We start from the raw sequence: 18,015 nt of genomic DNA, 5'->3' as shown, positions 1-18,015 counted from the left end.
GACATACTTCCTTTGCATGTGACTAGAGGTGGGTGTGACCTTACCTGTCCGGGTAACAAAAAGGACAAGGCACAAAGCACTCTCTCTCTCTCTTTTTTACTTCCTCTGTTGTTGGAGCAGCTTTTTAGCTAGAGATGCTGTGTTGGCTTCCAGACGACAGAAGACACTGGGATTATCCCCATATAGGATAACTCCACATGTATATACTTTGTAACTACGTCTGCCTTCAGGGATCACACTGTGCTCTGCCTGATGTATGTAAACTTTTTTTTATTTACTTATGAATAAGACTGTGGTGTCCTTATTCTTTTAAGAGGGATATTAAGGGAACTTACCAGGAACCTAATAGTGAGAGGCTTACAGAAGCTTGCAACCAGCTATCTGCTGTGTGTTTAAAAGGAGGATGTGAAACTCTGCTAAGTAAAGGAACTTGCTAGCGCAACAATAAACAAGATATCCATCCTCTCCTGCCTCCCTGAACATTCCCACACTTAACTGTGTATACTGCCTATTTCTAAAAGGAGGTGACCTTCTTTCTCTAGGCAGTCTGCTTCCAAAACATCTCTCCCGGAAAGGCATCACCTTGGCAAAAGTTTGGTACCAAACCCACATGCAGAAGAGAATCAGCAGACTAGGGCTCTCCTGCACCCGCCAATTCTCCCCAGCAGATGCCCCCAGCCGGGCCATTTCCCCCTGAGTTTGGAGCACAGCTGGGGGATGATCTCAAATGGCGGAGTGAGCCTGCTAATTCTCCCAGGCAAATGCCCCCAGCCATACAGTGCTGGGAGGGAGACCTAGGGTTGATCACCCAGATTTCTCTTGTGATGGGTGATTTCACTGTAAGGCACACCACATAGATGTCATGGATTGCATTAGGATAGCCAACCTGGTGCCCTCCAGATGTTTTGGATTCCCATCAGTCCTTACCAACATGGCCAATGGACAGCGATGAAGGGAGTTCATCTCGTCTATCACAAGATTATAGACATGGAGAAGTTAGATAGGTTTGGAGGGTTGCTTCATGATTATTAAAACTTTCCATCCCAGAGATTGACTTGGCTTGGGGACCAGGCAGCTGTTACAGATACCTGCTGCAAGTTTGGAAACTCTGGCTCAGTCAGAAATGGCACTTGCACCATTTTCCTTAGCACACCTTACTTACGTTATGTACAAAACTCTGTTCGTTCCTTCATGATAATTCATTCTCCCTTTGGAAACTGTGTTGAAATTTCAGGACATGGGTTTTTGCAGGGAGAGTAAGAACATGAATGGCTCCAATGCAAACCTGGCAACCTCTCGTTTTATCCAAAGGGCTGCATCACAGATTCCCTGCAGAAGCCATTCTAGTTGGGCAGCTAAATTTCAGAAGTCTAGCGTACTAGATGCATACATACATGGCCATTCTGTTATTAAAAACCAGTGAGCCAGCCAGCCAGCCACTAACTTTTCTTGAATCAAAACACACTGGATAAAAAGATACCTGTCATTTCACAGTCCTGGTGACAAAAAAGTTGTCTCCTGCAACTGCTAGAACACTTTCTCTGTGAGTTTCATCTTCTACGTAAAGGTCATGTCCTATCACCAGTGATAACGTGAAGCAGCCAAGGAAGCCTGGGTTTGAGAAGTCATACTTCTCTAGCTTGAATGAGAAGGGGGGGGGCATTGCCATATGAAACAAGCCACCTCTATTCAAAACACAGCCCCCCCTTTTTCAGGTAGGTGAAGACAGCAAGGTCCTGTGTGGCTTAAAGTCTACTTTCTCTCAGCTGCCATTCATCCGAGGGACAGTGCCATGCCTCCATTAAGCCCAAACCATTACAAATACTAGTAGAAGTGAATTCAGTTGCAAGCAGATTTTTTTATGGCTAGTTACCAGACATTTGTCTACACCCACTGTGTCAACTTTGCCTGCATAAAGCTTTAGAAATCCATGTTTGTCAAGCCCTGAAACAGGAAAAAAAATCCTCGCTTGTACAGCACCTCTCATGGCCATCTCGATGGAAAAAGTTTCAAGTAACAAGGCGGATCTGAGACAGGTGGCGGTAGCGTGGCTTTGCTTATTGCGCCGGCTAGGAATTCGTGCTCTGAATGTTCTTCAAGACTTCAAGAGCTAGTTCGTAGCAAAACATATACTGCTCCTGGGCATGAAGAAGGAAACAGCCAGTTATATTCCTCATCACAGGATGAAAGACAGAGAAAACTTGCTAGGCTCGTGAATGTTCTGGCTCTGGGACAATCTGTGTCTCCCCGCTCTTTCCCAGAGCAGAAACATTTCATCGCTGAGTCTGCAAAGACTCAAGGAATGTGTTGCAGCACAAACTTGGCATAACCTTGAGCCAAAGCCTACTTTCTTTTCTACCTGCATTACGCTCATAATTATAGTTCTCTTTGCAAAGCAATGGATTAGAAGCCACCTCTCCTAATGCAAGCAGATGAGAGAGAGACTATTCAGTGGGGACAATCGCTTGGCTAATACTTGCTGCTACAGTACTATTTTGGTTTTAGGTTTTTCCTTCAAATCAGGAGTAGTTCCCCCTGAAGAAGTGTGGCAAACAGAGAGAGATGGGCAAGCTTGCCCCTGCTCACGTCAGATAGACTTGACGTTGCACTGACTTACCTGGAAACAACCACCAGAAATAACAGGCTTCATTTCCTGAGCTAATCCAAGGCTCTAAATCAGGGTTTCCCAAACATTGGTCTCCAGATGTTTTGGATCTACAACTCCCAGTGTGTGCCAGTGTGGTGTAGTGGTTAAGAGCGGTAGTCTCGTAATCCTGGGTAACCGGGTTCGCGTCTCCGCTCCTCCACATGCAGCTGCTGGGTGACCTTGGGCCAGTCACACTTCCTTGAAGTCTCTCAGCCCCACTCACCTCACAGAGTGTTTGTTGTGGGGGAGGAAGGGAAAGGAGAATGTTAGCCGCTTTGAGACTCCTTAAAGGGAGTGAAAGGCGGGATATCAAATCCAAACTCTTCTTCTTCTTCTTCTTCTTCCCACCATCCCTAGCTAGCAGGACCAGTGGTCAGGGATGGTGGGAATTGTAGTCCAAAAAACAGCTGGAGACCCATGTTTGGGAAACTCTGCTAAGATAAAGCAAGCAGGACCTCCCCTCTCCTTTTGAACATTTGCTTTTGCTCTCTAAAAATTACTATACAGAGCCAGTTACGGGTTTTGAAAAATCTACTCACAAGTCCAATTCCAGTGGAATTGAAATCCTGCTCTCTTGGGAAATTAAAAATCCATGCACACGCATAATTGCAACATCATTTATTTGGCTTTTCAGAGGATTTGCAATGTTTGGGTCAGGATCCAAGTGGTCACATAAGCATGAGAGCATGCATAGCTGAGGGGCCAGAAGACACACCTTTTTCAAACTTTATAAAACGACCCAAATACGGAAAGGTTCAATGAACCATCAAATGTAATTTTTAAAGGAAAAATTTTGTTCTCTGGGTTTTCTGCAGTGGACTGTAAGATGATAGAAATGTGTCTCCCTGCTAATAAGATGCAGTTAATCTCCCAAAGGGGGAAGCACTGGGGTTTCAATAGTGTCTAAAAACTGAAGAATTCCTGCTACTCCTTCCACAGAGGAAGTCACCCTTGTTTTTCAGGTTTCAAGAGAGAACAATGTATGATACTAAAACAGGCTCCTTGGCTCAGCCTGGATAACCTCCAGCACAAATGAAGCCTAGTTTCTGAACCACAATTAATTGCTAAGGCCTCTTCACAATGGGAAGCAAAAGTAGGCAGGTCCTGCTCCCAGGCTTTGAGAGATGCTCGTTGTTCTTGCACAACCACTTAACTCCGTGCAGTTTGTGCAAGGAGACAACTGAGCTCGATCTCCTTACCTTGGTTTGAATCATGCCGCAGCGCTGTTGCCGCAAATTCATTACTATCTGCTTGATGTCAAACTGCGGGAATAAAGAAGGCCGACTTATTTGCCACCCTTGGGGACCAGTAGGAGAGGGCAGCCAGGGCCCACGTCAAACTTATGACAATAATGGGGCAGGCCCCGCAAGAACCCTTTTGAGGCAAGTCAGTATTCTTATCCCTGCGTTTTAGCTAGGAAGAAGCTAACGCTGAGATAATCAATTGGCTTCCTGATGCCACCTGGAGAGTTCATGGCAAATGGTGAGGTTCCCTGGAGGTTTTTAAACAGAGGTTGGATGGCTATCTGTCATGGATCCTTTAGCTGAGATTTCTGCATTGCAGGAGGCTGGACTAGAGGATTCTCGGTGTCAGGAACGTGCCCCCCCCCCAGCTCAGCAAAAGAGTCAGCCTCGGAAATTGAGCTGAGTGAAGAAGAGACTGACTGTAGAAGAGAACTGTCTGTCTGATTTTAGAGAGAGCAGCCCGCGGCCCCTCCTCTCCAGGGGAAGCAGTTAGCTCCCAAGGGGAGGAAGAGTTGGAAGTCGGTCAAGGCATTGCCAGGCAACCAGCAGATAAGCCAGTGTCGGAGGCTGAGTCTTCTGAGGAAGAGGTAGCCCAGCCCTGTAGTCTTAAAATGAGGAGTTTAGAAGAGCTCGGAGAGCAACGGAAGGGAAGGAGACGAAAGGCGGGATTTTGGTGTTCTTCTTGTTGGGGGAGGAACGATGAGTCAAACTGAGCAACTAAGATTAATGAGAGCAGGCAGAACGCCATGCTCTGAATGTGTTTTTCTTTTAAATAAACTTGTATAAAACGGACGGAGAGTCTTTCGCTGCTTATCAGGCTGCTCACCTGTCAGAGATCATTACTGTACACTCGGAGTCCCTTCCAACTCTACAATTCTGTGTGTGATGGCCTGTGAATCCGATTCAGAGGCTGAACCGGACGAATCCCAGCCTGCACAGGAGTCCCCACCTCCAGGGCCGGCTGAACTGGGGCAGGGCCTTGATTCTGAAGTGCCTGCACCTGTGCCGGATCCTCAGGAGCAGGCACCAGGTGAGTCCACTCTGGCTCCAGAGGTGGTTGAGGACTCAGTGCCTACAGGTGAGTCTCCCCTTGGGCCCAGTAACCCTTCGGCCTCTCCTGAACTGCAGAGGCTCAGGGCAGAGAGGCCGAAGGGAACTGGTTTCTCCCAGGAGGAGTGCTCACCTTAAGGCCAGGAGAGCCGGGTCTGCTGGGGGCCGGGACTGCCCCTGGCCTCAGAGAAGATAAAGGCCAGTCAGCCCGGTCCCAGGTTGTGGGAGCAACGTCGTTGTTGAGTACCTGTTCCTGCCCGGACTCAGACCTGACCCTCCAGTGTTCCTGTCCCCGCCCAGCTTCCGGCTTCGGACCTCGCCCCGCTCCTTGTGAACTGTTTCCAGGCTAGTGACCTAGGACCAGACTTTGACTACGCCAACGGTAACCTTCCCCCCGGGGCCAGCACACTGTGATTCTACAAAACCATGAGTCCACAGTTGGGTCTCTTGATTCCAAGATCACCACAACTCTCACCAACCTACTCAGCCTTTCCCCTCGCCTTTATGTTCTCACTGCCTGTGCACATAGCGAGCATCCCAACACAGCATACCCGCTAAGGATGGAACGAGGATTCTAGTGAACTTACAGGCATATCTTTTTCGATGTAGCTCAACAGAATATCCACACAAAGCAGCACTCCGCTCCTTCCAATCCCGGCACTGCAGTGAGCGATGATGGGTCCTGACTGGTGGATTTTTCTCATGTATCGGACAAATTTGACAAGATCTTTTGACGACGTGGGAGTGCCGTGGTCTGGCCAGGATGTAAACTGGAGGTGATGCACAGAGCGCTTCTCAAGTGTCTGCAGCAGAAGGAGTCAAAGAACTAGCCGTTACGCAGTTAGCCATGGGAAGATTCCCCTCTTCTCAAATCAGAATTCGGGAAACCAAGCAATTCAGTCGAAATCTGAAGTCTGCATCCCCTGACGCTACTAACAACACAAAACCCCCATTCAAGCCCTGCTTTTAACAGTCTCTTATTGATAATTTTAATACAGTGGTACCTCGGGTTACATACGCTTCAGGTTACAGACTCTGCTAACCCAGAAATAGTGCTTCAGGTTAAGAACTTTGCTTCAGGATAAGAAAAGAAATCGTGCTCCGGCGGCCCGGCGGCAGCTGGAGGCCCCATTAGCTAAAGTGGTGCTTCAGGTTAAGAACAGTTTCAGGTTAAGAACGGACCTCCGGAATGAATTAAGTACTTAACCCGAGGTACCACTGTATTCTGTTTTTAATTTTTGTAAACCTCTTAAAAGTCTTATTACAATCAGTGCTTTTTTTTCTGGGGGTACGCATACCTTTAAACATTTTGTGAATCTTTGTACTTTTGTACATTTACTGTATTTATTTTTCCTGATGTGAACTATAAAATGGTGATTTTCTTGAGTCTAAATGAGAGTACCCCTAAACATTTTTTTAGAAAAAAAGGACTGATTACAATTAATTTGTTAAATAAAATAAATGTTGTCCCCACCCCACCCCCCAGCTGTCAACCACTGTCTTGGCCTCTTCCCTTTCCACCTATGAGGTGGCTGTGAAGGGACAGGATTGCTAGATGCCTCTCTGAGAGGTCTTATATTCCAGCATCTTGAACATTGAAACAGCATTGTAACAGCCAAGGTCACAGACAACAGGGAAACGTACTTAGGCCCACGCTTTACAAAGCAGGAAACAACTCGTTAACAGTTCCAAAATGCACATCTTCCAAAACGCTTCCTCCAAAAGGGGAGGATTGAATGCCTTGCCCTGCGCAAGACTAGAAACAATATTATCAGAGAGGCAGGCTGGAGGTTTGTGCTGATTTGGCATTACTGAACAGAACAGAACAGAGGAAAAATTGGGCGAAGAAACGCAGCTTAATCACTATTCTAATGATGCACATAGCTCAACCATCACTTTTCTCATGCGAACGGAAGAGAAGAAAAATTCAGCAAACAAATATAACTTAATCACAGCCTAGGACCCTCATACCTACGGGACCACCTCTCCTGATATGCCCCACGGAGGACCTTATATAGCAACACCCTAGAGGTCCCAGGCCCCAAGAAAGTTAGATTAGCCTCAACCAGAGCCAGGGCCTTCTCAACACTGGCTCTGGCCTGGTGAAACGCTCTGCCTCATGAGACCAGGGCCCTTCAGGATCTGATTTCTTTCCGCAGGGCCTGTAAGACAGAGTTGTTCCACCTGGCCTTAGCCTTAGAATCAGTTTGATTCCCTCCCCCTTTCTTTTCCCTTTCTCCTCCTATGAAAAAATTGCACCCATATGTTTTAATGTTGTATCTTAATCTTTTAAATTGTATTTTAATCAACTTGTTTTTATTATTGGTTGTTAGCCGCCCTGAGCCCGGTCTTGGCTGGGGAGGGCGGGGTATAAATAAAATTTATTATTATTATTATTATTATTATTATTATTATTATTATTACAGTGGTGCCTCGCAAGACGAAAAGAACCCGTTCCACGAGTCTCTTCGTCTTGTGGTTTTTTCGTCTTGCGAAGCAAGCCCATTAGCGGCTTAGCGGGCTTAGCGGATCAGTTGATAAGCGGCTTAGCGGATCAGCTGTTAAGCGGCTTAGCGGATCAGCTGATAAGCGGCTTAGCGGATCAGCTGATAAGCGGCTTAGCGGATCAGCTGATAAGCGGCTTAGCGGATCAGCTGTTAAGCGGCTTAGCGGATCAGCTGTTAAGCGGCTTAGCGGATCAGCTGTTAAGCGGCTTAGCGGATCAGCTGATAAGTGGCTTAGCAGATCAGCTGTTAAGCAGCTTAGCGGCTTGGGAAAAAGGGGTGGAAAAGGAAAAAAACCCCGCAGGAACTCGCAAGACATTTTCGTCTTGCGAAGCAAGCCCATAGGAAATTCGTTTTGCGAAGCACCTCCAAAACGGAAAACCCTTTCGTCTAGAGGGTTTTCAGTCTTGCGAGGCATTCGTCTTGCGGGGCACCACGGTATTAATCACTATTCTCATTATGTGCATAGGTCAAGCTTGGGATCTGTGACGTCTCTTTCTTCTGCAAACCTGGGCGCCATACCTGTTTCTTTGTAACTTCTATCACTCTAATGATGAAGCAGTCTAGGATCTGGTAGTTACTCATTCGCAGCTGAAACTGACTCAGATCCATTAGAGTGTCCTGGGGGGCCTCAGGCCAGTAGCGGTGACATTTGGCTGTTCCTCGCTCTGTTTCTCTTGTTATCATGGCAATGACATTGGATTGGTTTTCCCAGACCATTTGCCAGAAGTCGCTCACGGTGGAAGGCAGAGGCCCCTGGGTGGAGATGTAGAAGAACTCTTCCTTGCCCACTGGCACGCGGATGTAGCTGGCGTTGATGTAGCCTTCGGCCTCTCCGAGGGGAACCCGCGTTTTGTCGTCTAGAAAGGAATACAGATGAGCCCTTCCAGGCCTCTAAGCCTTCTCTACAGTCTGCAGACTACACCATGAAATATTTGTTAGAATTCCTGCTCCGTGATTGCAGTCATGGGATTGTTGTCTATCTCATGACGGTATATGTTTTGACTCCACAGTGTGGCAAGTGTCGGAGACAGGATGTTTGTGTTACTGTGTTCCGTGAAGTGGGACTATTGTCCTTTGTTCTTTTTCTCTTTGCTGTCTGATGCTAGAGAGAGAGGGAGCCATGTTGCAGTGCTCCGTGTGTGTTTATATGTAAATAAAGTCGATTAGCCAAAATGCTGAGTTGCTGAGGTCTGTTACACATGATGCAGATCCCTAAGTGTGCCGGTGTCTGTTGGCATTGGTCGCTGTGATGTTCGGGCTGAAGAAAGCTTTTGAAGCTCCCGAATGATTGACCAGGAGGGAGAGAACATGCTAGTCGGGCATGTATCTCTACCAGGGTCCTACTCAAGTGTAGGCTGAGCTCCTGACAATATCGACATGGGGTGCTTTCTAACAAAATATCCCACGTATGTATCTATTTGTTTACAGCTTGCCCGTGTGGTGGTATTTTTATCTGTTTCATTGGTCTCGATAGTTGCCTTGGAAGTAGCAATACTGAAGGGGCAGAGTACACCTTTTCTAAACAAACAAAGAGGAACCACTGCAAATAGTGTCCCAATTCCCCTCCAAGGCGGAGTATATCATGGCCAAATACAAAACACAGCTGGGAGGTCTAGGAAAATCAACAAGGAGACCGGCTACCTATAGTTTCTTGGTGCAGGTCACCCACCAGATTGACTGAAGGCATTTCAGTTTCAAACCATGCTGGAGCCAGACTGGATTGGGTCCAGAAAATCAGCACCATCCAGGATGAGAGCCTGGAGCAAGAGCTGCAAGTTGGTAGGCTGTAGCTCTTCAGTTGTGTGGATGGGGATGTACACCGATTAAATCCCTTAGGGACCAGGTTCAGAACAAGTCTAGTCTGTTGAGTGCTACTGAGTTACAGCCACACACACAAAAACCCCCAAAGCAAGTAAATATATAATATACACATGAGCTGTAAATTGTGTGTGAGCTATAGAGCTGGTTTCTCATATCAGAATGAAATCGAATTATTGTAATTGTCCAGTGGAAAATCTTAAGGTCTAGGTCCAAGATTTAAAATCACAGGTAAAAGTTCTAACCAACCCACCACACTCTCTAACCAACTGAGCTGGCACTGAGCAAATTACACGTTTGTCTTCATTCATGCATTTCCCTCGCATTCTCCCTAAACCGCCACAGAGACAATTCCTTACATGGGAGGATATCTCGGTATCTGTTCTTTTCCCGGTTTTCTGCTGCTGCAGCAATCTGACAGTCATCCGTTGGCTTCATGTGCTCTAAGCTCTAAAAGAAAGGTAAAATTCAATATCCTTCATTTGCAGAGACATGAGTAGGAGTATATATGTGGGGGTTTATGTGTGTGCATTCAGTGAATCCATTTTCCCTCTCTCTTTTTTTGTAAGAGATAATCCATCTGATTCATAGCTAGCACTCAAGTCTAAAGGTAAAGGGTCCCCTGACAATTAAGTCCAGTCACGAACGACTCTGGGGTTGTGGCGCTCATCTCGCTTTACAGGCCGAGGGAGCCGGCGTTTGTCCGCTTCCGCAGACAGTTTTTCCGGGTCACGTGGCCAGCATGACGAAGCCGCTTCTGGCGAAACCAGAGCAGCGCACAGAAACGCCATTTACCTTTGCGCCGGAGTGGTACCTGTTTATCTACTTGCACTGCGTGCTTTCGAACTGCTAGGTTGGCAGGGGCTGGGACAGAGCAATAGGAGCTCACCCCGTTGCGGGGATTCAAACCACCGACCTTTCGATCGGCAAGCCCAAGCGGCACAGTGGTTTAACTCACAATGCCACCCATGTCCCTAGCATTCATGTCTACGAAACCTTAAATGTTATTAGAATTGTAATGGTATTTCTAAGCATCTAAACTGGAGTTTTCTGTACTTTCTTCCAGAAACAGAAGACATTTCTCTCTCAATATTTCAGAGATACTTTAAATCAGTACACACTTACTGGGAAGCAACCCCTACCAAATTCATGAGCAGACACGGGTACGGACTGCACCGTAACAATACTGGTACAATTATCTCATAATGGAGGAAAATAATTCTGCTTATTGCTGCTGAAATAGCAACACTCAGGCCTGAAGAGGTAGAGCACTCACCACATATTCCTTCAGAATCTCTTCCTGTTCAATCTGCTTTTGAAACTTCTGGATTAGATTTTCAGTATTACAGTTTGAACCGCTTTTCCTTTGCGATATCTGTGACATTTCAGCCAACTCTTCATCACTGACAAGTGACGGCCCTATCGGATTGATATAAAAGGATTCGTTTGCTTTTGGTTGGAGAGGTCTGGCGGACAGGACTCTCCACAGAAAGGTACCTGCCTATTCCCAGCTCAGCCAAGGCCCTAGGGTACAAGGTCTCAAAGGCTGCTATCCTGACCTCTGCATGGGACATAAGAAGGGGAAAGAAGATACTCCAGTCATGATGGGCAACTCTGCCATCATGGGAGCATTACCTGAGATCAGGTATTCGCTACAAGTTATTTTCTGTAGATGCTACTACACAGTAAATTCAAATGTCACAGAGATAAATAACTATACAACTTTTAGAATACATCTAAAGCCAGCCCTGTACAGTGGTACCTTGGTTTTCGAACAGAACGTGGCTTCCGATTGGCTGCGGGAGCGTCCTGCAGCCAATGAGAACCTGTGGAAGCTGCGCTGGATGTTCAGCTTTCAAAAATCGTTCGAAAACCGCAACACTCACTTCCAGGTTTTGATCGTTCGGGAGCCAAGGCGTTTGGCTTCCAAGGTACAACTGTAGAGGGAAGTTTTAATGTTTGGCCTTATTATGCTTTTATATTTGTTGGAAGCTGCCCAAAGTGGCTGGGGCAACCCACTCAGATGGGTAGTGTACTACTACTACTACTACTACTACTAATAATAATAATAATAATGGCGTTGCTTCAATGAGACCAAAAGGTAAATGAGATTTATACCAGCTGATGCAGATATTTATGTGGGTACCTCTGGGCAAGGTAGACAGTCTCTTGGCTACGTCTTCATCTTCACTCACGTAACCCTCTGATTCTGTTGTTTCCATTTTCTGTGTTTCAAGCTTGTTTTTCTGCAGGCTGTAGAACGACGTTATTCACTTAACATTCTATATTGGAAATGGCAGAAACCGCTACCACACGGTTAAAATTAAACAACCTCAAAGCACCTGTCTCTCTGTTTTCTTTCTCTTTGCTGATTACTGCACAGAAATGCAGAGTCCCCTGTTGCAAGCTACACTTTTACCCCAACTCCTGCTCAGTGGTTTACGAAGCAGTTTCTTTTAAAGAACACGGCACAACTTGAGCGTCTTTGCTGCTCAGATCTGTGAGCGAGAATGGTGTGGAAGCTTTCGTTGGACTCAGATCAGGCTGTTAAAATTATTTATTTGGTACTCCATAGGGTCTCTTGGACTTCTCCTTTTTTGGCCATGCTTAATTCCTGCCCAACATGCCTCTGGTCCCCGGTCCAGGACCTTCTGGTACTTCAAGTCCCAACATATCAGAGCGAAGTGACCTTTTATTCTGCTGCTGTTCCAAGTCTACATCGTATCATGAATTAGTGGCCACTAGCATAATGGTAAATATAAAACGAACACGTGACTTTTGTGTAAGTTTTCTGTCATTTGAGGTATTTTGAGGTATTTTTCCTATCAGATGATAGGGAAGAACTCTCATCATTCTCCAGATGTTCAGCCTGGGGAGCCTTAATTTAAATCCCAGCTACTAAAATTAAAACACAAATTCTTAATAATAATACTTAGCACTTCCATAGTGATTCTGAGGATTCACAAAGTTAGAAGGCAACCCAGGGGTCATCTAATCCAACCCCCTGCGATGCAGGAATCACAACTAAACCAATGTTTTTGGGCCAGTGGGCACAAGTGGAATTTTGAGAAAGTACTGCAGGCACCAGTCACAAAATGGCAGCTCTTGGGGCCTGACAAAACACGAAACGAGAGAGTACAGACAGATCCCCGTTTGCGTTACCTTCCGAGGCATTGTGTGCCTGTGTGAAATTGCGTATAATTGAAACCCATTGAAAAAGCCTGCCAACACCCCATTCTTTCCTGCCCTGCTCCAGGTTATGTCCTTTTAGTGATGTTTCAGCGACACCTTTGTGACGTTTCTGGGTCACTTCTGGGTTCAGTGTGATGTGCATATACACAGCTGCACAACTACTGAATGCACATTAATTGGGGGTGGGGCGCTACCTGTACTGTGATGATTAAACCTTCCCCTAATGTGTTTCCAAACTAACGACCTGTTTAATTTCTTTTTTAAAAAATAAAATAAAATACTTATTAAAGTTTCAAAAAATTACAAAAAGAAAAAAGAAAACGAAAACAGAAAATACAAAATACAGAAAAATAAAAACAAGTCAATCTTTCCATGTCTTGCCTTTCATTTGCTTGTTTCCTTGACCTCCTCACACCTCCCTTTTTTGTATTCCAGTTCAATTAGTTATTTCAGCAAATCCTTTCCATCTTTGCTTTTATCTTAATAATTTATCTTAATATATTGTAACTTTACATTTTCACCTATTCATAATCCAATTTTACTTAATTCTATAACATTGCTACTAAAACCACATAACTTCATTCCAGCATCCTTCTAACATTCCTTAATTTTACAATGTTTCTGTAAATAGTCTTTAAATTTCTTCCAATCTTCTTCTAGCGACTCTTCTCCCTACGACCAGTTTAATTTCTGCCTGCCACACAGCTCCTAAAGGCACAGGAACCTTGTTTTCCTCAATAGGTAAAGGTAAAGGGACCCCTGACCATTAGGTCCAGTCGTGGCCGACTCTATGGTTGTGGGGCTCATCTCGCTTTATTGGCCGAGGGAGCCGGCGTACAGTTTCCGGGTCATGTGGCCAGCATGACTAAGCCGCTTCTGGCGAAACAGAGCAGGGCACGGAAACGCTGTTTACTTTCCCACTGGAGTGGTAGCTATTTATCTACTTGCACTTTGACGTGCTTTCAAACTGCTAGGTTGGCAGGAGCAGGGACCGAGTAACGGGAGCTCACCCCGTTGCGGGGATTCGAACCGCCGACCTTCTGATCGGCAAGTCCTAGGCTCTGTGGTTTAACCCACAGCGCCACCCGCGTCCCTCAATACCAACCCTAAACCAATGCCTAGGCTGCCATCCTTTACACACTTACCTGGGAGCAAGCCCCATTAAACACAGTGACTTCCTTCTGAGTAGCCATGTATACCATTGTATTGCAGGTTAAGAATATGGGGAATTCTCCATGAGTGCCTGGTCTTTATCTCACACACTGCATGAGAATTTCCTAAACCTCTTTCCAAACATTTGGCTTCTGGCGGAGAGGAGGGGATTCTTTTAACATCCGCCCACGTTTACTGTGTAGTAGAACTTACAGAAAATAACTCCTTGGGAGTATCTGATCAAACCCAATGAAATATGCATCCTAGTTGCAGGAAAACAGGGCAAACTCCAGAGATCCCTTGGAGAAAAATAAGAAGATATACTGTAAAAATGCACTGAAGGGGAGGGGGAAACAACAGCTCTTTCGTACCCCAGGGTTTACTGTTGCTGGTGTCCAACAACTCATTTGTCCATCAGAGCTCCAACTTCACTCATTGGCTAAAAACACAGACTGCGGGAGAAGCCAGGCTCACTGAGCAGATATGGTTTGAATTGTGCCTGGTATCAGTCTCTGACAATGCCCTCTTCCAGAAAATATCCCTCAGCACTTGGCATGGAAACGACTGGCAGTGGCGACCAGGATAAAAAAAGTGGCCTTCTCCCAGACAGAGGGGAGATAGGCTACACCCCTCCGTCTGGGGAAGCTAACTTTCATAGGATGGGCGCTGTCTAAAACATCTTCAGGGGAGCACCCAGAAAGGTGACTCTGTAAAATAGAACAACACAAACTGAAAAGTGTGGAAAGAGGTCAAAAGGCAGAAAAAAAGGAGGATAGTGCCGCAGGTTGCTTCTGGGGCGGTGTTTGTGTGTCCTGTCAAAAGGCTTAAATAATTGCTTAAATAATAAAAGGTAAAGGACCCCTGGATGGCTAAGTCCAGTCAAAGGCGACTATGGGGTTGCGGCGCTCATCTCGCTTTCAGGTTGAGGGAGCCGGCGTTTGTCCACAGACAGCTTTCCGGGTCATGTGGCCAGCAGGACTAAACCGCTTCTGGTGCAACGGAACACCATGACGGAAACCAGAGGGCACGGAAGCGCCGTTTACCTTCCCGCCGCAGCGGTACCTATTTATCTACTTGCACTGGTGTGCTTTTGAACTGCTAGGTTGGCAGGAGCTGGGACAGAGCAACGTCACACAGATTCGAACCACTGACCTTCTGATCAGCAAGCCCAAGAGGCTCAGTGGTTTAGACCACAGCGTCACCTGCTCCTCGCTTAAATAATATGATGGAGCTGGCAGAGAATATACCTGTATTTTATGTATGGTGATGGATTCAGGTGTGCAAGAACCATACCTGCCTGAAATAACCTCCGATTTCCCGGGTTCATCCTTTCTTTTGAGAGGAGGGCTGCACTTAACATCTGTAGCCTAAGAAGAACGGTAAACTTGGTGAGTGATATGAAACAAGGGCAATTGGAAATGCTGTTAAGAGATACAGAAGACCATAGACGCATGGTGAGCTCTGGAGAGCTACTCAGAATATCTTCCCATTGAACCCGGGCTGAGGATGAAGGATAGATTTGTGGATGTCTTCTTGAATGCAGCATTGGCTCCTCTGTGCCTACAAATAGCAAAAGCCACATTTTCTCTGTCCTAGGGACTCTGTACCTAGCTGATCGCTCCCTCAACTATCTCTCAGCATATGGAGACTTGCCTTAACCTTTGTAAAGTAAACCAGCCACTATTATTATATTATATGTCGCTGTTTTACATGCTGATTGCATACCCTCCAGCATTTCTCCGATGAAAATAGGGGTGTTCTATATAATAATAATAATTAATAATAATAATAATACCTTGCCCATCGGACTGGATTGCCCCAGCCATTCTGGGTGGCTTTCAACACATATAAAAACACAATAAAACATTTTAAAAACCTTCCCTATACAGGGCTGACTTTAGATGTATTCTAAAGGTTGTATAGTTACTTATCTCCTTGGCTCAGGGGTCACATAACTCCACACCCTGCAACATTTCTCTGATGAAAATCAGGATGTCATAAGGAAGACCGGGACATTCCAGGATCAAATCAGAAACCGAGATGGCTTCTGTAAATCCAGGACTGTCCCTGAAAAATAGGGACAGCTGGAGGCTCTGTGATTGTGATTCTCCAACTCTGAAAAATGTTTTATTATTCATTTTCCCCCTATACTTTTTTTATGCTGTGAACCATCCTGGGCTCCTCTTCAAGAGGAAGGAAAGGATATAAAATTGATTTTAAAAAGCCCTTAAGCTGGGATAAATAGAAAGCAACAAAACAGGAAAGAACAGGAAAGAACATTACCTGAATAACATATCCAGCGATTGCTGGATAATATGGTGCTATAGTCTTGTATAGAATCTTCATTTTAATTCCACTTCCAGCTAGCTACAGAAAAGCAGTGCCTCAACAGCACTAAATTACTCTATCCTAAATTACCTTTGGCTGCAATCCTATGCATGATTATTTGGGAGTAATTTCTATTTAACATACTGGGACATGCCAATGACTGCGCTGCTAGAAATCAGCAGATTGCAGTTTCATGTCTAACAACGGGTACATTTCTGATTGCAGTTTAAAACAAAAACATTTATATTTTTTACATTTTATAAACAGGCTAAGAAGTACAGTTTAAGTTACACACAAACATTTAAGAAAGTAAACATGGCACTTATTCTAAAGCACACGCACCCTGCTTCCCTTTTTGCTTTTCTTTTTGTGGAAAAGGTTCCATGGCCGCAGCATTTCTGGAAATGTTATCTCTGGGCTACATGCAGCATGTTATCACCACCACTGAGGCAAAGAGCAAGAGATGGGCCTGTTTCATTTCACCAAACTGCATTGAAGAAACAACAGACAAGTTAGTAATTTGCTGAAAAAGAAGTTGCAGCCATTCCTCACCTTGCTACACATTTAACTGGATTCTTCCTGGTCTTACAAAGTGATCCTTTGCTGTGCTCCTAGGATTCCCAAGTAACCGCGTTCATCCAGGCATACGAATCCATACTGAGCAAAAAATTAAAAAATGAATTTCTGTGGGAGGCCCTTAGGTCCTGTATGTTAACAGAGCAGAAACTGTATAAGTGAGGCTTCCCTTGCTACCTCAAGACAGAAGCCACAACTAGGGACACAGGTGGCGCTGTGGTCTAAACCACTGAGCCTCCTGGGCTTGCTGATCAGAAAATCGGTGGTTCGAATCCCCGCGACAGAGTAAGCTCCCATTGCTCTGTCCCAGCTCCTGCCAACCTAGCAGTTCAAAAGCACACCAGTGCAAGTAGATGAATAGGTATTGCCTCAGTGGGAAGGTAAATGGAGTTTCCGTGTGCTCTGGTTTCCATCACAGTGTTCCGTTGCACCAGAAGCAGTTTAGTCCTGCTGGCCATATGACCTGGAAAGCTGTCTGTGGACAAACACCGGCTCCCTCGGCCTGAGAGCGAGATGAGCGCCACAACCCCGTAGTCGCCTTTGACTGGACTTAGCCGTCTAGGGGTCATTTATCTTTTTTTTTTTAACCTTAGAAGCCACAATGGAAAGAAAAAGCAGCATCTCATGCAGTCCAGATGAAGAATTTGTCCCTCTAGAACAGGCCTTCCCTAACTTGGGTCTCTGGCTACTGTTGGACTACAATTCCCATCATCCCTAGCTAGCAGGACCAGTGGTCAGGAATGATGGGAATTGTAGTCCAAAAAAACCAACCAACCACAGCCTGCTTTAGAACATGCAGGGCTCATTTGCTAAGGCATTCGTGTAGCAACGGTTTAAAACAGGCAACATGCACTCCTGGGTATTCTAACTTCCAGTTATGAAAGCAAGCCTTCCCAACGTGATCTTTAGAGGAAAAAAGGCACAACCTCATATAGAAGGCAGTCTGCACAGTCCTCCTTCAGTTCAGAGGGATGTTAACTTAGGAAAGCCTCATGATCAGCCGTGGATGTAGTCTGGTATGCACCCCACAGATGGCCCAGATGCTCCACCTCTTCACGACATCCTCTGCAACTGCTTCCCCAACTGTCACAGTTCCAGTGTGGAACCTTCTGCCTAGGACTCTGTGATGTCACACAAACTCCGATTGCACATCTCTCTCTCTCTGGGGACAAGCACAAGCTACACGCAGCTCACAACACAGCCTGGTGTGTTCTATTATAATAATAAGCAATACTCCACATGGAATCTGTTCCTGTCAAACAGGGCAATCTTCACAGCATTGAAGATACCACGTTAACCAGAGAAATATAGGCTTAACATCAATGTTAGGAACTGAGACAGGAAAGCTAGGAGCTAAATGGCACCTTAAAACCTAGGTTATGGGTGCAACAGGGCACTTTTAAATATATATATAACAGGAAAACAAAGCTGAAAATGAACAAACTGCGGCTAAAATATTACGTTCGCCTTTCACATGGTCTAGTCCTTCCCCTGTCCACCC

The 18,015-nt window shown here is 45.6% G+C and overlaps 1 protein-coding gene across 5 annotated transcripts; it reads right to left on the bottom strand.

The window, feature by feature from the left end:
• Nucleotides 1-1,838: 1,838 nt before the first annotated feature.
• On the bottom strand, nt 1,839-17,619 carry PTPN20 (protein tyrosine phosphatase non-receptor type 20). Of its 5 annotated transcripts, none has more exons than XM_083738490.1 (10): nt 17,441-17,619; nt 16,491-16,595; nt 14,904-14,977; nt 11,413-11,519; nt 10,543-10,685; nt 9,626-9,716; nt 7,968-8,305; nt 5,529-5,744; nt 3,847-3,909; nt 1,839-2,138 (listed from the first exon to the last, which is right to left on the bottom strand). In XM_083738490.1, exons 2-10 carry the CDS (start codon nt 16,500-16,502, stop codon nt 2,070-2,072), a joined length of 1,113 nt encoding a protein of 370 aa, XP_083594616.1. In that variant the 5' UTR covers nt 16,503-16,595; nt 17,441-17,619; the 3' UTR covers nt 1,839-2,069. The 5 variants fall into 5 exon arrangements, with proteins under 5 accessions (XP_083594616.1, XP_083594615.1, XP_083594619.1 ...); XM_083738489.1 differs by lacking the exon at nt 16,491-16,595 and adding an exon at nt 16,281-16,425; XM_083738493.1 differs by lacking the exons at nt 11,413-11,519; nt 16,491-16,595 and adding an exon at nt 16,281-16,425.
• Between the last annotated feature and the right edge of the window lie 396 nt (nt 17,620-18,015).

Source organism: Podarcis gaigeae (assembly GCF_964106915.1).
Source record: "Podarcis gaigeae genome assembly, chromosome: 5".
Classification (NCBI taxonomy): domain Eukaryota; kingdom Metazoa; phylum Chordata; class Lepidosauria; order Squamata; family Lacertidae; genus Podarcis; species Podarcis gaigeae.
Note: the sequence above shows the minus strand (reverse complement) of the source record. Positions and strands in the feature narration are given on the sequence as shown.